This window comes from Perna viridis, chromosome 10, assembly GCF_037379345.1.
Source record: "Perna viridis isolate PV_CMFRI_1.1 ecotype Kerala chromosome 10, ASM3737934v1, whole genome shotgun sequence".
Classification (NCBI taxonomy): domain Eukaryota; kingdom Metazoa; phylum Mollusca; class Bivalvia; order Mytilida; family Mytilidae; genus Perna; species Perna viridis.
The window spans coordinates 41,592,728-41,617,853 of record NC_142454.1 but is presented as its reverse complement, the minus strand read 5'-3'; the positions used below and the strand labels follow the sequence as shown (position 1 = coordinate 41,617,853).

At 30.8% G+C, this 25,126-nt stretch overlaps 2 protein-coding genes across 3 annotated transcripts; one reads left to right on the top strand and one right to left on the bottom strand.

Moving 5' to 3' along the window:
- Positions 1-1,015: 1,015 nt before the first annotated feature.
- LOC148605829 (ubiquitin-like) lies at positions 1,016-9,168 on the top strand. Its single transcript, XM_088550595.1, has 4 exons — positions 1,016-1,440; positions 2,070-2,099; positions 3,582-3,637; positions 5,712-9,168. The coding sequence occupies exons 1-4, from the start codon at positions 1,206-1,208 to the stop codon at positions 5,826-5,828; spliced, it is 438 nt and encodes a 145-aa protein (XP_088406721.1). The 5' UTR covers positions 1,016-1,205; the 3' UTR covers positions 5,829-9,168.
- Positions 6,390-12,326, bottom strand: LOC148605828 (methyltransferase-like protein 27). 2 transcript variants are annotated; one of them, XM_088550590.1, is made up of 7 exons: positions 12,108-12,326; positions 11,778-11,811; positions 10,587-10,711; positions 9,207-9,338; positions 8,383-8,518; positions 7,223-7,315; positions 6,390-6,737 (listed from the first exon to the last, which is right to left on the bottom strand). In XM_088550590.1, exons 1-7 carry the CDS (start codon positions 12,132-12,134, stop codon positions 6,550-6,552), a joined length of 735 nt encoding a protein of 244 aa, XP_088406716.1. In that variant the 5' UTR covers positions 12,135-12,326; the 3' UTR covers positions 6,390-6,549. The 2 variants fall into 2 exon arrangements, with proteins under 2 accessions (XP_088406716.1, XP_088406717.1); XM_088550591.1 differs by lacking the exon at positions 11,778-11,811 and having other exon boundaries at positions 12,108-12,318.
- Between the last annotated feature and the right edge of the window lie 12,800 nt (positions 12,327-25,126).

Below are 25,126 nucleotides of genomic sequence, written 5' to 3'. Positions count from 1 at the left end.
CATGGTAATGTAAGCGAGACTTATCAACTACGTCGAACAAACGAAGAAGGAACATAAGGAAAGATTCAGCATTTTGTGCTGATGAATCATGAAGGTCGCCTATGTTCAGTTCAATAGAGTCAGATATAAAAGGCAACATTTGAATATTTCTTTGTTGCAAAAATCGGAATTAGAAAAACAAATATTTAACACCGAAAACATTTCGAGATGAACATGATGAATACAGTTAATGCTCTGTATCACAGTGACTTTAAAGAAAAGGTTTTTAAAGCATTGATGCGGGCGACGGATTAAAGAGGAAAATGATGTAGCAAAAAACACAGGTCATAATTTCTTATGAAATAATTTGATGTAAAAAAATATATTTCTGTAGTAATTTCAGCTAAACACCAAAAAATGTGATATTTGAAGCTCACCAGATATGTAACCTAAAACTAACTAGCTTTAAAGGGGAATGGGGAATGGGAATGAGGATGGAGATGGTGTGTGGGGTAATGGGATTTGAATGGGGAGGATGACGCAATTATTTTTTTTTTAAATATTTATCAATATGAAAAACCGTATCAAATTTAATTAAAAGTAACAGCTAAAATATTTAAGAATAAAAAAAAAAATAAAAAAAATAAATTTATAATGTAAATATTTGATAAGTGACAAAACAGTTGGGAAAGGGGGTGGTATATGATATAAGTTGGACATTTATTCCATTCAAAATCTGTATGTCGCCGAAATGGTGAAAAGACACGTAAATTTACTATAGTAATACTGTTCTGTGCTCTAGTCTTCTTTATATTTTTTTCTGATAATGCCTTACATAGATCTTGTCCATGTTTTGCATGGTTCTTAACAGAACATAATGTAAAATAAAGGTGTGAAACGGAAGAAATTAGTTCTTATGTTTGCGATAGGTATAGATCTGGAATGCCATTGAATTTAGTTTAGTTAAGTTTTATTTCCATTTGTTGTATCTAGATATAATAATATACTCTTTTTTAAATTTCCGTTTCCGGTAAGAATTGTTATCATGTTGACGTTGTCAAATAATTATGTGTAAAATCCGGAAATCAGTACTTGTGTTTCCATTTCTGTTTGTGTTCGTTGTTAAATAATTAATCATATACATATTGTACTATCAATTTACTCAAAGACTCTACAGAGCAGAGTGCAGGGATTATTCGTAGTCTGTTTGTCGCTGTACAATTCAGATGGATATTTTACTAACCGATCTAAAAGGTACTACGCATGTTTGGAGAGTTAATCCGACAGATACTATAGAACAATTACAGGAGAGATATAATGATTTTGACAAATCGGACCAAGACAGACAATTGTCATTCATTTATGCTGGTAGACTACTGGAACAAAACAAAACACTCGGCAGCTATGGTATTGTTAAATTTTCAAGGATCCATGCCATGTATCAAATCAAGGGTGGTGCTCGTGAGTATATCATATCATATATAAGACTAGAAACAACCTTTGTGATTTTTCATAAGCTTTTGTTTTTTGCTTGTAAAACCTCGCGAAACACAATGGACACCCGTGCACTAATGAATATTGTGTAAAGCGCTGAATCCCAGCTGAAATATGTGGGTGTTTAAGTAATTTGTATGACAATAACAGAAATACAGAAAACATAGATTATTTACGTACAGAAAATAAACAACAAAATAAAGTGACTAATATAATTTGATAAATACATTACGTTTAGAAAAAATGAAGATTCTTCCACGGATTTATCATACGCCACAAAAATATATAATAAGCGATATTTACCTCAACCATTCTAGGCGAAATTTTCTTCTAATTTTTCTGATTTTTTTGTTTTTATAAGATTTCAAACAGTAATTGAGATGTACAATTTGTTATTAAATTGGCAAACGAGTGGAAATATGTTATTCTCGAATGTTTAATTCTACTTTTTAGAAAATGTAGACCCGGCCATACAATTCAAATACAAGTCAAATAGATCAGTGATACATCATATGTGTTGTTACGCAAACTGTAAATATCAGCTTGTATGATCAACATTTTCTTTAACTGTTATGTTTGCGTTCTTTTCATTTTAGCTGAAGCAATGGACATCCCTGAAATAACAGGTAGATGAATTAAGAGTACACAATTTTAAACACAAAGGCACATTTTTTCTGAAAGGTTTTCAGAATTATGGCAAATATTACGTTATATTATTTCGTTAGATAATTATAAAATGACAACGAGCCATCAACAGTAATGTTAGCATGTTAATGATATAATATGTAACTTTTCGATGTATTTTTTGCTTTTAGTACTTCTTGTATATAATTCATTTTTGGATCTTTTACTTCTTAATTCTGTGGTTTTTATGTTGCTGATGAAATATTTTGTATTGAAAATTTACACCCAGCACCGAAATTTGCATTATCTTTATGATTGGTATTTTTTGGTATTTTTGTATGTTTTCTATATTTAAATAGAAGAGTAATCAAGGGAACCAAGTTTCTAGCGGAAATAAAAAGCATGTAATCCAGGGACAAAGACCAGAAATGGAAAACAGACACACGCAACAAGTAACATAAAAAACATAATAATACAAAGTAACAAAAGTAAATTAGCGACTCGGACATCTATACAAACTGTGAGCATGAACTAGGTGCCCCGGTAGGGTAAGCATCCTAAAACAGGGAAACAGATTAAGAACATAGTTAAAAAATGCAAAATACAGGGACATCTACCTGACTAAGAAAACGGACATGCATAAGAACGAACATGAAATAGATGAAATAACACAAAGAAACAAAACTAAATGAACAATCCGGACTCCACTAAACACTTGAAACATGAAATAGGTTCACCGATAGCGGTATTTTTACGACATCTCTTTTATTAACGTACCCTGTCGTTGCTATAAAAATCATAAGTAATAATAGACCTTGTTATATAGCATCCGACGGGGCATGGAGTGGGTTTGTATATCGTGATAGCGTAGAACTTTTTCTAAATATTGTTTTAAGAATTATTTTAGATATTAGGCATTAATTTCTCAAACTCAAGTCGAAAATACAATGAATAACACTGATAATTTCATCAACAGCTTTGTTTAAAAAGAGTTAATAAGAAATAAGAAACCGAGATTACAGACATTACGTATGAACGCAATCACGTTGATAATCTTCGTCTATTTTAAGTGCCAATCTCTGTTAGAATCAGGCAGTGGCCACAGTTGAAACATGGTATGAAAGAACCCACCATTTTGAAAGTGTAATTTGACTGTTTTCACTATTATAATCAAGAAAAAAGACTTTCCATATTATTTTGGTAAATTGAGTTATAATTTCATTGAAATGCACTGTCAAAACCTCATTTTTCTATTAAAAAAATTACTGGGCAAAATCAAGTGATGCAGAGAACACATAATAATCTACAAATGCAGAAAGCATCCTTGAGGGAAAGTATATCAGATCGGTGGGTTTGGACATGCATATTTCTGATTTTTCACATTTTGCCTGATTCTTACAAACACTTACACTTCAAATTATTTAAATCAATCAGAAAGAAAATTTTGTCGTTTTTCTCTTTATCGTAACTTTAAACTTTTTCAGCTCGTTTTGTCAAAAACAAGAGTGATCAAACAAAACGACGAAGTAAAGACATTGAGGTATGATTAAGTTAAAGAAAGTGACAAATAAAAATGTATTTTCTTGTTTGCAGGTAGCAGTCGTATTATTACATAGTGATTTTCATATTTCCTTAGTTATAGGTAAAATGTTGGTCCTACAGGCCCTTGTGATTAGCCGATGACCTTTAACTTGGGCAAAATGAAAATAACTGCGTATTGATATCTTCATTTTTAATTACAGGTTTACCTATAATTTCATGTATCCTAAAATACCTAAGTAATTTTGGATAAAATAATGTATACTTTATATGATGATCTAGACATGACTTACCGTATACTTATATTTGTTTTGTAAGTTATGTTCCACTTTGTAGGTTGTAAAAGTCAACCTCCAAGATCACCCTTAAGATCTACAGGTTTTATTATATGCAGTTCGTAAAGGGTGACATCAGAGGTCAATCATTTGCATAAAAGTGTGTCGTTACAGCCACGTTACCCATTATGTTGAAGAGTAATCAAGGAAACCAAGATTATAGAAGTAATCAAAAGAATGTAAGCTAGGGACAAAGACCAGACATGAAAACAGCATTACCAAATGACACGAATCGAAACCCGGTCAAATATTGTAATAAATCAATGTTGTTTTTTTTTTATTCTACTATTGGCTTAGATTTTCATATTGTCTTGGTTTACGCTTCTATATTGTACGGACAGTTTAGGCTGTATTAAAGACAATACCATGGAGTGAATTAATAAATACTAAACGGAACATGCCAAAATATTTCATATGCCATATTAGTCTGTGACTCCTTTATCACCCAAAAGGGTAATCGTAAATTACAATATAGGTCAAGGGTGTTTACTGCATGTGATACAGTTTTGACATGTCATGCTCGTTACATCCTATATCTTAATTGTACTTCAAGTGCGTTCCGAGTAGTGTAAACGATGTAGGGTTTAATGATCACTTATAATTCATATAGAAAAGCGTACAATTTAAACTAAATATACGATAAAAGTTGATTGCTTTGATATCGACAAAAATATAACTTATTGCAAAATTTTTCTTTTCTTGCTGTTATCAAAACGAAATAATTCTGAATTTTATGTAAAGAAAGCCACCTTAGACTTGTATTAAATAAAACAGATTTGTCTGCATGTACTGGTATGAAAGAGTAATCAATGGAACAAAGGTTATAGGGACCATTTACAACCATATTGTTTTTACAATCTTCTCAAATTTAATCATTGTGCTCAAGAAATTCTTTCGATAAATAAGGTCACATTTTTCGAAATATGGTACATGTAGATAAGCGACTCTCGAAAGCCTTTTCTGTTTATAAATATTAGGAATACTGTCGGCTAATAGTATAAAAATCTTAGATATACAAGCAATATCGTAGCGCATGACAACGGAAATTCGTTGTATGTTTTTTTAAAGTGCTATGTGTTATAAAAAATAAACACAAATATGTTGCACAATCGTTATTACATAACTTGTTCAAAGTGTCTACAGGTCAAGTAAATAATATTTTCATACAATTTTTCACTCATTTCCTACCAATAATTGTTTATAGTACATTTAAAAAATACTCTACCTATAAATGTAAACTCATAACTGATAACTCCAAAAGTATATTCACCAGAAAATAATGAAAATAATGAAGTCATTAATTTTTGGATTGTGATATATGATTTTTTTCTAATGCTGATGATTAGAGGTTACTCCCGAAATACACATACAGCATATCGAAATTTCCACTACATATATTTTTTTGTATTTTATCACTTCAAATTAAATAAACCATTGATGTTGAACGGGATATTTTGATACACGGCTATATATATGTTGTTTAAGCGGTAAAACGTTATTTTTAGATCATCACGAAGGCCAGTTGATTATCATGTTGAATGATAGTATACTGCAATACTTCATTATGGTAACATTATATTGTGTAAGTTTTAGAATGTTTAAGTTCCCGAAAATATTGGTTCTATTGTTGATTAGAATAATTGAAATTTAAGTATTTTTTTTATGATTTACATGAGACCACTTCTGTCTGTGCTGAAAACCAAAGTGTCAGGTATTTATAGTTCATATTATTCTATTTAGAAACAGGGACCACAACCAATGCCTGATTTACCAACTAGGTCTGAAACAAACGACCCGCCTCCTATTCAACCCAGAGTATCTAAAGCAGACAAAGAAATAAACGTTCCTGTGATATAAGAAGAGGTGACCATGCTATGTACCTTTAATAAATGTTATTGTGATATAAAACTGCACGTCTTTGAAATTTATTTACCAAAAAGGGCAAAATATAAATTCCCCACTATTTCCTATAACATGTCAGAAGAAACGGGTAGGTAGGTAGGTCGGGATATTATTTTTATTTTCCTCCAAATTTCACCGCAAACAACTTCTTAATAACCCATCTGGACTTTGTGGAAACCCGAAATCTACTTCCGTTTGTGAAATATCGGGCGTTCGATGGTACTTTTTGATGTTTGCTAACTTGAAAATTAGTCAGTAAAGTAGTCAAGGCGTGCCCTTGTTACGTACCTTTGATTCTTTTGATTCATGTATTTTTTTGGAACAATACAGAAATGTTATTCCAACGAGGCTATACAATGTCAACTAAATATAACATATTACTATTTTGTTGTTCACATAACAATGGGATCAGACGCAATCAAGAACATGAATGTATTATATACTTTCATCAATCACAAGGGAAAATGGTAAAGAGTATTAGAAATCTTGCAATTGTAATTCCAGCACACAAAGGAGTGTAATGAAGTAATGATTTTATTTTTATTTCTATTTTTTGACTTTTTCTCCCCTCTTTACTCGATTGTTTCCATTAGAACTGCTACTAAAAATTATACAATATAAGAAATTTCCTGACGAATTGCACAATAGTTTGATTTAAACCATCTGGTATAATCCACTATGCGTGATCAACCCTGAATACAAACAGCACTCCTTTTAAGTTATATGCATAGTTCGGTATTATTGTGCGACTTAGAGTTATCCAGTCGCCATTTTTCTCCATTTTCTTCATTTCTGGTTCTAACAACCCTTTATAACAAGGCTTTTCCAAATATTCTTCTCGCAGCGCAATGACAACGTAACCACCTGCAGAGTTATAAAAAAACCAGTTGTCAAATGCATTTTCAAATTTAAAGGATGCTCGTTGGTCTGTTCAAGAATAACAGGGATTATAAATGGTTTTAAAATTTGTTAAGATCTTTTCTACTAGAACAAAAAAGAATGAACAGCTTGCACGTTTTGAGATTTATGCATTTAAAATTTGGCGGGAAAAGGATTTCTCTATATTTTCCAAAGTTTTTAAGAAATTACAAGGATTTGGTAAAATATTTCCAAATAACAGTTTAAGGTAGATAACACCTAGTACTTTTAGTATATAAACTTTCCTAGTTAACAAACTTCAGGACTTTAAAATAAAAACATAGGTCATTAAGTTTGATTTCTAAATTATTTAGTCTAAATGAAGGCAATTTTTATATGGAATTTCACTATTTTGCAAACTCTCAAAAAGTGGTAGATGTATAGACATATATTACTCTGTCCATACTTCAAAAGTATTGCAATTGCCATACCTCGCTTACAGAGACGTTTCATATCATACAGCGCTCGAACAGGAAGATGAGATTGTCCAAAGCCCCCGCTTACAGTAACACAGTCGTATGTTCCTAAAATGAATTTACAAAGATCATACAAACATATCGTCATTATCTCGTTTAAAGGCACATCTTTAAATAGGGCTACTAAAGATAAAGAAAAGCAAGCATGCGAGTCCTTTAATTTCCGTTTCTATTTTAAAGATGATATATTTTTCTCTAAAAGATAATACATTCAAGGATTACATATATCTAATCTTCCAGAATGAGCTTCAAAATAAAGATACAACTGATGCACCCACTTTCTCATACCTAGTGTGTGGTGATATTAAAAATACACAAAGAACCACTTCATTTCCTTTGAAATCTACAAATAAATGCTTAACCCACGTCATTTTTATGGTTTAATGCTGTTACATCAATTACAGAACTGAGTTTTTTCTAATATATTATAAATGGCATTGTTATATTTTATAGTAATTTATATTTACTTAAAATGAATTTCATTGTATATTTTCTGTCCATTACTACATTTTTACATGGACATCATGATAGTTTGTTGAATTGCATGATATCGCCCAAGTCTTAATTGTTTTGATAGGGCCTCTGTGTGACTCGTGTCGGATAGCTACATTACCGTATTGCACTTGCTGGCGATATGACGAATGCTGTTTGCGTAGCAGAACATTCTTTCCATTCCTGTGCACATGACGCCCCCTGTTTTTGTTTTTTGTTTTTGTTATTTGTTGTTTTTCAGTTTGTAGTGATTTATATTTTTGTGTTACGTCTTGTTTTTCTTATCCTCAGTTTGTATACGTAATGTTTTAATTCGGTTCGCTACATTTTGCATAAAGATCATCTTATAATTAATTTTCTGTTTTCACGTTCTAGATATGTTTTGTGATTATGACGTGTTTGTCAATATTGAATTATTCAACCATTGTGCCTAACATTAGCTTTCGAACAAATTTAGTACATCAAATATGATTTTTGTTGTTTAATTAAATTGAGTTAGTAACACAAATATTTCTAAACCAACAACTTCAATTATTCAGTTTTTCATACGACCGGCTGTGCAGCTTGACTTTGTATATGATATATTAAGTATACTAACGATGTATCTGCAATTTTAATGTTACCTTCTAAATTTGGCAAAGACCTTTCAGTTAAAAATTCACAAAAATAATTCTTGTATAGGTTTTTCTTTCTAGCAACATTCAACATTTCAATGCATGGGTCTAAGGCATCTATGTTAGTAATTCCAACTTGTAGAAGCTTCAAAATAAAATGTAGTTAGTGCATTGAATATATCAACTACTAATTATTCTAGTGCATTTTATTTCTTTTTTTTTTTGTAAAATTTGGCAGAATAAGTGCGATATAGATCATTCTTTATTTGTAGTCTACCTGTGTGACTTAAAATGTATGTAACATTTTATTAACAATCAAACGGTAATTAAATGTATTTGACAGGTTTCCCCTTTTATTCCTGCATATAGAAGTAACTACCAACTGTCCAAAATTAAGTTTTTACCATTTCAAGTTGACATATCATTTACTGAAGGAGAATCTATATTTGACGCTCAGTTTCTTTTGATTTTGATAGATATCGTCTTTTCAGAGTATTTTAAAGACAATAAATATTTATTCGATTTTTTTGTATTGACAGCTTTTTTTGCTTATATCCTTGTTGTCAAATTGATTTTTTTCTTTGTACATTTATTCGTTTTGACTAGGAGTTTATGTAAATAGATACTGCCTTTATTTACTTTTCAGTATAAATTTGATATTATTCATGTTTCTCCATAACATGTAATTGTCGCTTTTATTTCAATATTTATTCTTATTATTCATGCATGTATTTGTTTATTATTTGGTGTGTAGATATTAGATATATTCATATCAATTATTAAAAAAAAAAACTATTTTGTTTCTTTTTCCCAAACAACAAAACAAATTCTACCTCTTCAGAAACACGCCCAGTTCCAGCTGCGACGTCTAAGATTTTAATTCGTTTTCGTTGATTTTCAGAATACAATTTTTCGATTATCTTGCCAACTTCTGTCGGTCCGTTATAATTAGAAGGACTCAGATCCTTTAATATATATTAACAAGCAGTAGATACACACATCGCAACTATATTCTATTGTAGAAATATATATTGATCTACATATTTTGTATATAAAAAACAATGGCAAAGTTAACATATATCGTTTAATATATATAACAATGTCAAAGTTAGCATTAACCGATTCATATGTGTAACAATGACAAAATTAAGTTTACTAATTCATATATACGGCAATGGTAAAATTAACATATACCGATTCATATATAAAACAAAGGTAAAGTAACATATACCGATTTATATATGAAAACAATCGCAACAATAGCATATACCGATTTATATATGAAAACAATCGCAACGTTGACATATACCGATTTATATATAAAACAATCGCAAAGTTAACATATACCGATTTTTATATAAAGCAATCTCAACGTTAACATATACCGGTTTATATATAAAACAGTTGCAAAGTTAACATATACCGATTTATATATAATGCAATCGCAACGTTAACATATACCGAATTATATATGAAAACAATGGCAAAATTAACATATATCGATTTATATATGAATAATTTGAAAAGTTAATTCATGGACACATATCGATTTGTATATAACCAATGGCAAAGTAAATGTAATGATACATATCGAACCAAATATAAACAATGACAAAAATAACGTAGAACCTTTGAAGCAAAGATTTTAGCCTTTGAGTAGAAGCGTTAATTGGTATAAAAAATAAAAATTAGACAAGAAGTGATTCATGCATATAAAAACCCACAATCTTCAACTTTATTATTTTTATTCAGAATCATTCGCAGACCATATAACCAGTCTTAGTTTGTCTTTCGATTGTTACACTTCTGAAATTGATATTTTATAATTGTACATGAAATTGGTATTTTTGGCTTTTGATTTAATTTGAAATGTGAGGAAGATGAATACAGGGTTTTCCCAAGAATATAAATCTATATACCAATAGGACTATAGTTATGCAGAGGAGGCTAACAAACGGCACAGAAACATTGTTCGATCAATGGGTTTTCTGCACCATGAATTACTTTTGCCATTAACTGTCTTGGTTTTACATGGATAGGTACTTTAGTTTATTACGAAATAGAAAACTATGGTAAAACAGAATTTACTTTGTAATTTTAAGACATTTCGTTTGCAGAAGAAAGTTTGTGTGTTCCTTGATTCTTGTCAGGTCTGTAACGTTCAGACCAAATCATTGACTAGACGCCTAAAATAAAAATAAATTGTCATTTACCTTGTCATATCCGCCTTTTTCTGCCCATTTATTATAATAGCTTTGAAGCTCATCTGGTGTATAATCTTCATCAAAAACTTTGTCATTTACACTCTTTGACCCTTCCATGTTTAGACCGGTATGGACTATTAAAAGGAAGAGTAATCAAGGGAACCAAGGTTACAGCGGTAATCAAAAGACTAGACTACAAAACTCTCGAATATATCAAATGGACCTAAATAACAACGTTATGGAGTATGTTTACAGCTGAGTTTTATAAAGTGTGGCTCAACTGAAAGTTATCTAAATTTTATTTTATGTTTAGAAGGAACAATATTACCTATTGATTATGCCAAACTTTTGTTTTTGTTATTTATGTGTGGGTTTCGTCGAACCAATTACGGAATAATCATTAAATCGATTTGCAAAATATCAATTTTGCTTTTTCTTGATTTTTTGTTTTGTTTTGTATGTGTTTTCTTGCATGTTATCTTTGCTTTGCTTTGATTTTTTTTATATTTTTATTCTTTGTAATTATAAGCGGTCTGATCCTCAAATGTATGTTTGTAAACAAAGTTAAAACAATATTCAAATGTTTGACTTGGAAATTATGACAAGAAACTACGCAAACAATATTTGCTTGAAACTTTAAGTTCAACACACATTTATCGATTTATCGAAGTGCTTGAATATAAAGAAAAAGTATCCCTCTTGTCGATTAGTCATACATCTCGTGTTTATAGCTCAAGTTATGATAATTTCGCTGTTCTCCCTCTTGATTAGCTTATTATTACATCGTCACTATTAAACATAGTATGATAAACCTATCATTCAAAAATGGGGCCTTATTATGAACTTTTACAGAATCGTTACTATAAGAAAGAATACTTTTGAAGGGAAACAAATAGACGATGTCGTCATTGCAAAACAGCAATTATGTTATTTCATTATTTGGATAGTAAAACACGCATTTTATATGGAATAAACTATTTGATTTTGTGTAGCCTTGAATGTGGGTGCCAGAAACATTTAATCCTTTACTTTCGTCGTAAACTACAATCAATTTTTTTTACTAAATACGCTTTCAATATCATGAATAACATTTGTTTATATTTGAACCTAGTTTTAGACAAAACAGGCGGCACTATTAGAATTAATCGTCCAATATACAAAAGTCAGTTAATAGTAATTAGTAAACAAGGAGACAATTACATGTTTCTATAAGACGCTGAATAAGTCTTCTCTTCTGTAATATAAAAATTAGATCTTCTTTGTTTTGTTGGCCCCAGGTCTAGATCTACAATTTCATTTTCCAACTTACCCCCTAAACCTCTCTGAACACTTGTTCTCTATCTCGAGAAAATCTCAATTCTTTGTTAGTTAAAAAAAAATGCCAATATGGTTTGCCTTGTTGATTATTCACAAAAATGATTGATTGAATAACATTGAGACTTCATACTTTGGTGAAAATGATCGAAAAATTAAATTTAACAAAGTTAATACGAAAGCTTATTTGCCATGTTACAGAAATTAAATTCTTACCGTAGCCCCACTTAAGATGCCAACCATGTAATGTGACAATAGATATCCTGAAGTTCAAACGTGATACTATTTAGCATGATATTGAAGACCTTGAATATGATAACATTCAAAGCTATATATTCTATATTTTACGTATCATTCACTGATGACACAAAGCCTTAATACTTTAGGATTTTGTATCACGTCACCAAAACATTACACTTTACGAAAGTCATGCATTATTGATATTAAGTCTAATTATAAATAAAAACTCTTTTAAACATAGATGAAAAAGCTGAACTCTTAACAACGATATCATGATACATAATATATTGTTATATATAATATATTATTATATATAATATAAATATGTTTAATATTGTCCACGTTTATCAATAAAACAATTAACAGTTAACGCGTCGTGACCCATGTAGCATTTGTTCAGAAAAAAAACAACGTAACTTGCAAAACTCTGTTAACAACACAAAAAACGAATGTTGGAATAAATTGACCGTGTAGGTATTTAACGACAATGCTTATTCGAGTTGATAAATACATATTAAATCAAAGCAAAAAGATTCCAGTTATGTGTATGGTAAATGTATGCATTAGTCTACTCCTAAAATAAAGTTATTGTTTTTTTTTATTAGGGCGCTCCACTGAATGTTCCGGAACATATCAGAGATAAGTGGTTATAAGAAAAAACGAATAATTTTTTTTATTTCCGTATGGAGCAAAGCTTCAGTGATGTTGTTATACGTTTATTCTCACTGTTATCCCATTGTAGCAAGTTTACGCCAGTTGTCAATAATTGATGTTCCTAATAAAAAACAATAGCTGATAAGGACCGGCCCATATCGAAAATACTATTAAAACTAAAAACTATTAAAATTAAAAACTATTAAAATGGAAACTTTTGCAAGATATTACGACAAAAATAAATAAAATGAAATTATATAAAAAAAGACATATCTTGTGCCTGAAAATGTGTGTCTTTGTGCTCCAAAGGGAGCTTTATATATATATATATATATATATATATATATATATATATATGATTCAGTTTTATAACTAGAAGACGAGGTCATCATCAGTGTTATATTTAATATACTGCCTATGAATACCTACAGGTTTGGTTTTAGTCTGACAGGAATATGCCAAAAAATCACGTGGTGCTAATACAGATGTATAATACTTGACAACTTGTCCATAGTCTACTAGGACACACCACGTCCCACCGTGGTTTCCTTGCGCATCAAAACTGTTGTGATTAATGCGCGACAAAACGGGAAAGATCTACCCTACTAATGATTAAATCTATAAATAGATAAATAACCTCAACGATTCTCAACAATTGTAAGAAATTAAATATGTAACAGGTGGGTCGGATGGATAAATGTCATTGCCAATCTGTGTTGAGTGAACGTGTTGTGATGTTAAAGAACCAATGATTGACAAATGCCAAGTAATTCTTCTACTCATATGCTTGGCATTGTCTCCTTCAACTTAAACCGAGCTTTGGAAAATGGTAGCTTAACATGAAAGTTTCAGTGGATGATATAACAGAAACAATTTTAGGTAACGTTTAAAATTTTCATTCAATATGCTGTTCTTACACAGTGGTATTGTTCGTTTTATCGTATAGGGGGATTATTTCAACATCTCCGTTACACGTAGACCTATCTATATATATAGAGTACAAATAGACTTATCTGAATGTAGAGTACAAATATACCTATCTGAATATATATTAAATTCTGGTAGAACACACAATTCATAAGAGAAAGGGTTATAAAGTAATGGAAATTGGTAAAACCCCAGACTAGAACAGAGTCGTATCACGGCGATTGTATAAGAATTATGAAACAACCCACATATGTTCACTTGTCGAAGTCAACGGCTAGCAGTCGGAGTCCGATTGCGTGAAATTTCTATTAGAAGTAATCATGAACAAAACGCCATTAAATTTGCATCACTGGTGATTTGTATATTTGGCATGTAGTATGAAAACAGTAGTCCTAGATTTTAAAACGCAACTTGAATTTGTTAAACATTTAAGTCCATCGGGCATCTTCATATTATAATCTTCCAATTTTAATTGGAACATCCTAAAACAATATTAATAGGGGGCTGTTGAATATTTTTAACATTTAAATTGAAGGTTCGATATCTACATTTATGTGTGTATTGTTGTTTTTTTCCATCAACCGTTTAAAATGATAGGTTATCGGTTACCTGTCAATCGTAACTACTCGTCATTTCCGCTGCACTAAAAATAATTTACGAGAAAGTCTGAGGAGTTCCGATTGTGTTACCTGTATATTCGACTAATCCATTATTGCTGGAAAAAGAAGTATATGTCGTTAGAAGAAGACTTTACAGTAAGATAAGTTGCAAAAAATTGAAGATGGATTGTGGTTATTTTTTTTTCTCTTTTATTGTTAGTGGGGGTCATTTTTAAAAAAAAGACATTAATGATTATATGACACAATTAAAATGTAATATGCACTTAATGCATGCATGTGTATGCTGCATTGTATATACATTTGTAAAACCAGACTTTTTATGTTACATGCACTTTCATTCTCCAGTCTGCATTCAAAATAAATACAATCGCTTTAGAGTATCAAGAATGCAAAAAACAAAACAAAACAAAACAAAAACAAAACAAAACAAAACAAAACAAAACAAAAAAACAAAAATCCAAAAAATACAAGCAAATTAAAAAAGGGTATTCAAGGGAAACATGAGCTGAGCATGAATAAAACAATTCCATGAATAAAGTCTATACAGGGAAAATAAGACACACACAGCAAAAAACATGAAATAACCAAAAAAAAAAAAAAGGACACAAGTCAAGGATTTCATATGATTTTATACGACCGCTAAAATGTGCAAGTACATTTATATTATGTTGTGATGCTATCATCGGAAGTTTGTATACTCCCGTCTGCATAGTATACATCTTTCCGTCAATCTGTCATACCCACTATTCGCTCAATAACTAAAAAAATGCTGCCACTAATGTTGGTTAAATTTTGCTGAACTGTTTCTTTCTATTAATGTGAGCTCCCTTTTGGTTTAAATAAATTTTCCCTTTTCTATGTTTTAGTTGTGGTACGTTAATTGTATCGTAATGGTGTGGTTTTTCTTTGTTATTTTATTTAAACTCAAAAATGCTTGCAGCATTGATAATGAAATTTCGGTAAATTATTTATATTGATGTTCGCTTTTTTTATTTCGTAAATTTCTCATCTCATGGTTTAGAGTTATGGGACTTTGTTCATAAAAAACGTTGTTGCATACTTTTTCGAACTATAACTCCGTAGTGGTTGTTTCCAATTTCAGAATACTTTGGAAAACAGTTTGTTACTATTGATGTAAGCACAATCACTTTACAATTGTTGTATATATCCGGATTTCCCGTTTCGAGTTTTTGGACTTAGTTGGACATTTTTTTTCGGTTGTATGAAAGTGTCAACCTGTCGTATCCAGTTGTTGCCATCCGTTTACTTTAGTTTACTTACGGTTACTTAAGTATTTTATTACAATTTGACAATTGCTTCTCATGACATGGTCCAAGGCATTATAGTTTTTGCCACATAACTTTTAAAAATAATTGGCTAAAAGGGGGAAAAACTCAAAATATTTGCATTCTGATTATGGCATCATGCTGTTGGTGTCCTCGGACAATTTAATTCCTAGACAATAACTTGAATAGAGGTGTGTGGATCTTTTTGAAAATTATACCACATATGTTTCTATATCACAAAAAGAAGGCTGTAATTGACTTGAGAGGGTTGTCATTTGAACCATTCAAGAATTAGAGACTAGAAACAAGCATTTTCATTATATCTGGATATTATCTGCACTATGCGTTAATAAATCTCTTCGAAATTGTACCACTTGCCATACCAACGGAAAGGTTGGGATTGATTTTTAATGAAAATGGCTGTTTTCGATACAAACAATTCTAAGTCTAACTCGGTCAACATTTGCCCTTCGGACAACACGAGTTTTGATCCACACTTGCCCTCGGGCAACATCAGTCTGTATCCACACTTGATGTACAAAATATATTTGAACGATTGCTATTTGTGAATAAATGAACAAAAAAATACCCCACTTTAAGTGGCACTTTCAGTGAATGATGTACAAATGTAATAGTTCCCGTAGATCTGTTCTCAGCAGAGTTTCATTGAAATTTATTTATGTCATGCTTATTTCATATTTTACTTCTGTCTGAGATGTTGTCGTTAGAAATAAATCAAAAAACGTCGGAATCTGTGAATGCATGTTAATGAAATATTTGGAAGAAAACAAGTAGAAATGCATATGACCTGTCAACCTTTCAACCAGCGGGCAATGATTAAATATCTGCGGTATATCTCGCCATTTAACACTAATAAGTGTTCTACGGATTTTATGAAAGAAATTCTTGGTCACCTACTTACGCAATCTCTCTATGGTATAATTTAAACCACTAATTACTGAAGAAGAATCTGCATGGGAAAAATATATTATTGTTTACACATAGGATGTTTGTCAAAAAAAATGAAGCAACGGTCTATCATCTATACATGAGAATCTTTTCTGAACTGACTTTCAAGGCACAATGGAGTAGATATTTGTTTGATTAAAAAATAAATGGCAAATTTATTCGAATCATTCGACATCTCAATGACAGATACAAGTTTACGCACATCCTGCATAATATATCTATAGTTAATACCGACAATACCGAAGCGTCAAACATTGAATGAGAGTTCAGAGATATCAAATTCAAGAACGTAACCATTCACAGGAAATAGTGACGATTTACATACACAATTAAAATAACATATAGAAACGGAAGATGAAAATCAAGGAGAAGACTTTATAACACTAACTTGTGTTCTATTCCATTTGTTCTACGTGAGTAAATAGAATTGTTATAAACTAAAACAAGACATTAAATACTCAAAATAAAACAAGACCACTTGCAATATGAGCAACTATAAAAAAAAAAGCCAGGAGTGCTATTAGGCATTTGCTACATCGTTACATTGCGAATAGGTAAAATCCAGGAAGAGTCGAGCTGCAATTATGTGAAATACTGCATGTTTAATGTGAAACTAAAGTTGACCACAAACCTAAGCCACTGCCTTTTAAATCATTTTTTAACACAAGTGGTATTGAAAAATAAATTAGTTTTAGTACTAGGTCAAAACAAATTATTTGAATTTAGTTTTTTTTCTGTTACTTCGTTTAAAACCACCTTAATTGTCATTTGTCTTTCTTTTTATGACCTACTATAAGAATATGGATATCAATTACATGAAAAGATAAGTTTTCGCCGAAGGCTTAGATTCAAGTCTGAACTATATCTGTATAGGTTGAAATGCAAATGCTTCTTTTAATGTGAATTCTTCATATTACATGAAAGTTCGTTTGTACTTCAGATATTTGTCCCAACAACGAACTAAAAAAAAACTTAATGTAATATCAAATCACAAACTAAAACCCGAGAAGTAATCAGACGATATAACAAGGCCAATTAAATTATAATAAACGTGAAAGTAACAAGTTATGTATGTAACCGAGGCCAAATGATGCACAGTGTTAGGTGTGATCGGGTTTTATTAATATCATATTTTGAGTTTTCAAAGAAAAAGTATGTTGATAATGTAGTGAAATAAATACAAATTTATCCAAACTCATAGTCAGTTCCTTTTTCGCATATAAATTAAGCTATTCTGAATTCTTAATGATTAAATAATATATCAGTTCCTGCATTTGATAATCTTTGAAGATATCCTAAACTTAAGATCATCATTCATTAATTGCACCGACTAAATCTAGGTGTCTGCTACCTTGATCATGGATTTTTTTTAATATTACCTGTAAACATCTGTTTCATATGCATATTAATCCGAGACTCCTACATCATCCATAGGGATGATATGCAATTAAGATCGAGGGAATGAAATACAGGTTTTAACATGTTATGCTCATTATATCTTTTATTTCAAATATACTCCAAGTGTGTTCTGAGTAGGGTAAACAATATAGGATATAAGAAAACACTTATAATACATATAGATAAATGATTTAAGTTTATTGTTTTAATATCAACAAATATATTGTTTATTGCATAATACTGAGTTTCTATCCTTGATGTTACAAAGAGACAACGTTCTGAACTTTATGTTAACAAAATTACTTGAAATGTATGAATCACACGCATATTGTTCTGTATGTATCGATAAGTGGGAAGGGACGATTCGCACCAAACATTTAAATAAATCTTCTTAGAATCATTGTGCACACGAAAATCTTCCGAATGATAAACGAGGTGACATTTTTTCGAAATGTAGCAATAAGCGTAAGTCCAATGTATTTTCTGTCTATAGTCATTATGAATTCTCTCTGATTATATGATAGTTATCTTAGATATATACATGCAATACCTTTGTGAATAACATAGAAAGTGCTATGCATGTTTTTTTTTCAAAGATGTATGTGTTACAAAAAATAAACAAAACTATGTTGCACGAATTTACTCTTACTTTTAATCTGATTATTTATTCATGTTAAAGAAATCATGAAAAAAAGCATGTAGTTGCTTGCTCTGCAATTTTAAGAGTTGAGTTTTCCTTCCAATGATGGTGCATAGTGCATGAACGTAAACTAATAACTGATAACTCCAAAGGTATATTCTCAAGATCACACTGAAGTCATAAATTTTTGGATTGAGATATTCCAATATATTTGATTCTAATGCTGCCGATAAAAGGCTACTGCATATACAACATATCGAAATTTGCACTATATATGATTGACATGTTTGTGTTTTTATCTCACCAATCGATTCAATAAACCATTGACGTAAAGCGGAAAATTTAATGCACAAGTGGACATGTCGTTTCAAACAATAAAACGTTATTTTAAGACCGTTTTGGTGATAATTTGATTATCCTTCTTCAACAACGACAAATGGAACCAGATATTAATTAACAAGAATGTTTTAGTGATCGACAATATCAGTTCTGTTGTTGATTAGAAGGATTTAAAGTTGTTTCTTGTAATGATTTACAAGAGGCCACTGGTGTCCGTGCTAAAAATCATAGTTTTAGGTATTTATATTTCTTACTATTTTATTTAGAAACAGGGATCACAACCAATGTCTAATTTACCTACTAGGTCTGAACCAGTCGACACGCCTCCTTTCGACAAAGAGTATCTAAAGCAGAAAAAGAAATAAACATTCCTGTAATATAAAAATAAACGTGCCTGATTTTTATTTTTCTACAGGTTAAGGCCAAATAAGATTATACCAATTTTTCCGATTAAATGTCAGATAAAAATTGGTCAGTAGGTCGGGATTTTATAATGTTTGTTTACCTATTTCGTGTTCCCAAATGTTATGCCAAACAACTTCAAAAACATTTTATCAACCACCTTGACTTTGTGGTAACTGAAAATTGACTACTATACCTAAGTACACAGAAAGGTTTTTCCACAGGTTTTTCACTGGAATGATTATTATTTAAGGAGACTATACAATGTCAACTCAATTCCATTCTGACCTTTGAGTTTATTTTAACAATCAGAGTATATGCCTTCACAACGTAGACAAAAAAAGAATTAATGGCAAAGAACATAATAAAATGGGACGGCTAAATCTTGGAATTATAATTGAAAACCACAAAGGAATGTAATGAAGTAATTTGTTTTATATATATATTATTATTTCTATGTTTTTCTTACTTTTCTCTTTTACTAAAAAAAACTCTCCATATAAATGATTTTCTATCAACTACACGATGGTTTCACTAAAACGTTCTAGCACTATCCTAATACGTCATAAAACATGGAAAACGAACAGCACTCCTTTTAAGTTATATACATAGTTCGGTATTATAGTGCGACTTAAAGTTATCCACTCGCCATTGTTCTCCATTTTCTTCATTTCTGGTTCTAACAACCGTTTATAACAAGGCTTTTTTTCCAAATATTCTTCTCGCATCGCAATAACAACGTAACCACCTACAGAGTTACAAAAACATGTTGTTTAATGTGCTGTTTCAAACAAATTGAAAAGGATGCTGGCTTTGTGTCTATGTACGAATAACAACGGTTTCAAATTGTTTACTTTTTTAGATCTTTTATGTCTGAACAAATACATGGATCAGAGAGCTCTTTTTTTTTAAATGTAAGCATTGGAAATTTTTGCGGGAAAAGGATTTTTCTAGATTTTCCACAGTTTTCTTCGTAATAGGTTTTATCTACCACAAAACTGAAGAAGTAAAAAAGATTTAATAAAAAAAATTCCCAAATACATTTTAAGGTGGATCACACCTAACATTTCTAGTAGATAAACTTTCCTAGTTTTTTCTTGAAGTTGACCTTGACTGAAAAAACTTAAGGATTTTTATGCAAAAAACATAGGTCATCAACCTTTTTTTGAGATAATTCAGCCTTAATAAAGACTTTTTTATGTGGATTCTGTGGAGAATTTCACTATTTTGCAAACTAACAAAAATGATGCTAGTAGATATTTTTTTCTAAATTTACATAGAGAACACTAAACTGACAATCTACCATATTTCAGAGAGAAAATTTAGGTCATCAAATCATTTTCTTGCAATATCAAAAGGAAACTAAAATTCCCATTTCCCGCCAATTTCTCCCCTAAACACGGCTTTATAAAATTATTCCTTTTTTTATTTGAACATAATTGTGTTTACCCCATATTAAACATTATCAGTTTATTGAAAATTTATTTGTCTGTATGATTTTGTAAGATGACACGTAAAATTCTCAGGCAACAGGTATGATCTACTTTAAGGCGTGTTAAATTAAATAATGAAACGAGAAGTCATAACCGGTCTCAGGGCGAAAACTATTAAAGTTATGAAATTAATAAAATCAGAGGATTGCGCAAATTTGACAAAAATGGCTGACCATGGCCAGCGAACCTCTTTAAAACAGCCATAAAGCAGGTTTCTAATTGTGTCTCTGTCTCAAATATTCATTGGAAAAAAATAGTTTAGGTACGCGCGCAAATTGTTTGGAAATCTCGACATAATTATATATCTTATTTAAAATTTACATATATCTTGAAATTGAATTTTTCACTTCAGTAAACGCTTATGATTTCGAAAATAGCAAATATTGAGCTTTTTTTTTTTATCAAAATATGGATGTTTAATTTATAAGACCACTGTATACTATTAGTGCATTGATATGTAACATTTTAGTAAAGAAAATGAATTATATCATGTATTTCATTCTGTGTCAATTGGTCAATCAATTAGACATTAATTTGTTAAACTTTAAAATCGCTGTGCCATGTCTCATAGTTTAGTTTTTGTGTGATAAAACTAAATTGACATTCCCTATTATACATTTCGGAACATGATAACCCATAGTTCCTTACGAATGCTGGACATATCGGCCCAGCAACAGTTCAGACCATGATAACTTGGCGTTAAGACAATAAAAATGGTACATTATAAAAAAAAAAAGGATGAGGGTACATAAGGCGCTGTAGCGCCTACTAGAAGAAATCAAATTATCTCCCTTTAAAAAACTCAAAATTGTTCCATTTTTTAAATTAAAATATTTATTTCATCTTTGTTTTCACGAAAATCAAAATAAAATATGTATTTTGTTTATAAAAGAAATAAACAAAGTTATATGCGTATTCAATTAGCATATGTTGAAAAAAACAATTACACCTTAGTGCTATGTTTTACGCAATCTGTTAGACATTAATAGTAACCAGATTTGGAAAAAAACCTGGTTATAGAGGCATCCAAGTATTTCTCTTCTAGTGTTGATCTGTTGCTTATGTGTTTTTGTTAATTAAACACAATATGTTCCCATATCATACATGTAATGTTAATATTTTATAGTTTTACGTTCTAGAATCCGCCAGAAAAATTTTTACGTAGCGTTTTTTTTTTCTTTTTTCTTTTGTTTATTTTTCTGCGCATGAATTGATCTTTGAAGCTTCAAATTAAGAAGGAATATATATTAATTTATCTTCAGTGCCCGATGTAACAATTCGTTGGGTAGTTTTGAATTGGTGCAAAAAGTTTTCAAAGTACAATAGCTGAAAAATAATAAGCACGTGCATGCACAAAAAATAACTTATCAATACTGTTAGTTAAATACATGAATGAGAAAAATTAACATGAATCTTTTTTTTTTAATTAAAATTTATGATAACGAATAATAGTAAATTAATAAGGGAAAGTTTGAAATAAATGCATCTATATAGGTTAGGTGTTAAGCCTCCCACTATCGGCCGTTTTGGCTAGAGCTTTCCAACATTTCATCATACATCTTCAACGATCTTGTCAGTCTCCCGGTGAACTTAAATCCTGCCGCTTTCGAAATTTTCGCTATTCATCAGTCAAAATACTGGGGATGAAACTGGGAAGTTATGAAGCCAAGGAGTGACATACTTCAATTTTGGATAAGAATAACTGGGGGTCTTCCTAATGTAATCTGAAAATTAACATCAATGCAAACCGTATCTCTGCTAAAATGCATGAAAACTGGGTATATCTTAAATTAAGGTTCAAAAACTAATTTCAATAAGTGTCACGTAGATATTCATACACTAAACCTGAGATGGTTCACGGTCAAACCATGCTTATTTAAACTGACAACCTACATTAATAAGGCATTATCACATCCCATCAAATCCATCACCCGCGACGCGCCTGTTTTTGTTTTGTTTGTTTTTTTTCTAATATCTATAAGAGGCGGATAACAACATTTTGGAGACATGGATTAAATACAAACGTAACACACGGTGCAGCTGACAACTTCGTTCACATGAAATATAGACGCTACAATTTGCATTTAATATTCGAAAAACTGACAAAACGCTGAACTGCAGACAATTATTAGCACGACAGGACTGCTTAGCACCACACGTATTATATAAGACCTGATATAGCAAATACTAAACTACATGTAGACTATTAAGCACAGATATTAACACATGGAAGTGAAGAATTTACATGTACATCCATGCTCCTCCTGAACGGAGCATCAAAGTACTTCCTAAGGTAACAGCTTTGATATAAAAACGGGTATTTTAAGTGTCTACATGTTTTTGGGGTATGTGTCTGTGTACAGTATATTTGAAAGAAATGTTGGAATATTTACTTTATATACAATAAACTTAAGTAACAGGATTTTATACACATAACGTTGCGTAAAATTGACCAGCATTTTGCATATATTAAGTTTGCAATATCGAATACATGTAAGGACATGTTTGATAGGTGCACATTTTAAATGTAAATGTATTGAAAATTTTTCCCGAATAAAGAAAGCAGTGTTGAAAAAACTTTGTTATATAGAACTGTGCTGAATCAAACATGTCATTATCTTGTATAAAGGCGTGTGTATAATAGGGATGTTGAAGAAAAAAGAGAAGTCAGTATACGAGTCCTTCAGTTTTTGTCTAAAAAATCCGTTTGGCAAGGAATGCAGACATCAAATCTTATTTTTATTTTTATTTTTTGTTTGTTTGTTTGTTTTGTTTTGCTACATTGTGTATCTGGGTTATAATGTTTCCTATTTTCACGCTCTGGTCATGTATTTGGATTTTGACGTATTTTGGTATTCCCATTGTTCACTCTTCGGTATTTTTGCTTATACATGTATTTAAGTACCATAGAATCAGGCAGTGGATGGCATATCACATTTCTCAATTCGGTCTTTTTTCCTCAGTTATTCAATAGATCTAGAAAACAACTGAAAAGTTATTTAAATTTATCCTGGATCTGTGATGTAGATTTTTTTTACTTCTTATATAAGTAAAAAGTGCAAGACAATTTCCCGCCATTTTTCAATAGTGCATTGCAACTAAATTTGACGTATCAATATCTTAAAAAGACAAATTTTACAAACACTTTGATGGTTATTTCTGGTTGTTATAGGGTACAAATACTTTGGTAATGCAATAAAATATCTACGTTTTTTCCTTCGTGTGCCACACTTTATACACACTTTGCCTGATTCTTAAACGGAGAAGTAGTTAATGATTCTAACATTCTGCCTAACATTAGTACTCGGACAAATTTAGTCCATCAACTATCTCTATTATTGTTAACAATGTATATGCAATTTTAATCATAACTTCTGAATTTGGCAAAGACCTTTCGGTTAAAAATTCACAAAAATAATTTCTGTAAAGGTTTTTCATTTCAGCAACACTCAACATTTCAATGCATGCGTCTAAGGCATCTATGTCAGTAATCCCAAATTTTAGAAGCTTCAAAATAAAATGCAGTTAGTGTATTGAATGCCTCAATTACTAATTATTCCAGCGTATTTTATTTTGTTTTTTGTAAAATTTGACTTGGGAGATTAAATGCGCTGTAAAACATTATTTCTACTCTAATCGCGTGACAAAGAATAACGAAACGGTGACTTAATGTCTTTGATAGGTTTCCAGCCGTTTTGCTGCAGCTTATAATTACCTAACAGCTGTTCAAAGTTAAATTTAGATTTTATCATTTCGAGATGACATATAATTAATTGAAGGAGAATCATTATTAATCTCTCAGTTTATTTACAGTAATAGCGCAAACTTTTTTTGTTTGATAGAGTTGGTCTTTACAGTACAAGTACCGATCCGTGCAACGAAAATTGCGATCAGTCATCGATCACCGATCAGTTTCCGATCAGTCTTCGATCCGTCAAACCGATCCATTCAACCGGTGATCGCATCACGTGACCACAGAGCGGTCAATTTATTTTACGGTTTCCGGGGTTTTCTTTGTCAATTTTACACATATTTACATAATGCAATAATTTAAACATCAATTTTTTACTTTATTTTTACATTTCTTTTATTTTTAACAGATCTCCCGTCATTTTACTTAAAAAAAAACTGCGATCAGATCGATTACCGGTCATTGGTTATCGATCCGTCAGCGATCAATCAGTCAACGGTCAACCGTTGCGTCGATTGGTTCACGTACTGTACACTGTACTTTTAAGACAATAATGATATATTTGATTTTTATTTG

What these genes read in the sequence shown, in the direction of transcription:
- LOC148605829 (XM_088550595.1), top strand. Translation starts at nt 1,206, where the DNA reads ATGGATATTTTACTAACCGATCTAAAAGGTACTACGCATGTTTGGAGA. An exon ending in GGACATCCCTGAAATAACAG is followed by an intron (nt 2,100 to 3,581) that starts GTAGATGAATTA and finishes AAACTTTTTCAG; the next exon opens with CTCGTTTTGTCAAAAACAAG. An exon ending in GACGAAGTAAAGACATTGAG is followed by an intron (nt 3,638 to 5,711) that starts GTATGATTAAGT and finishes TATTCTATTTAG; the next exon opens with AAACAGGGACCACAACCAAT.
- LOC148605828 (XM_088550590.1), bottom strand. Translation starts at nt 12,134, where the DNA reads ATGGTTGGCATCTTAAGTGGGGCTACG. An exon ending in AAAAAGGCGGATATGACAAG is followed by an intron (nt 9,339 to 10,586) that starts GTAAATGACAAT and finishes TATATATTAAAG; the next exon opens with GATCTGAGTCCTTCTAATTA. An exon ending in GAAACGTCTCTGTAAGCGAG is followed by an intron (nt 6,738 to 7,222) that starts GTATGGCAATTG and finishes ATAACTCTGCAG; the next exon opens with GTGGTTACGTTGTCATTGCG.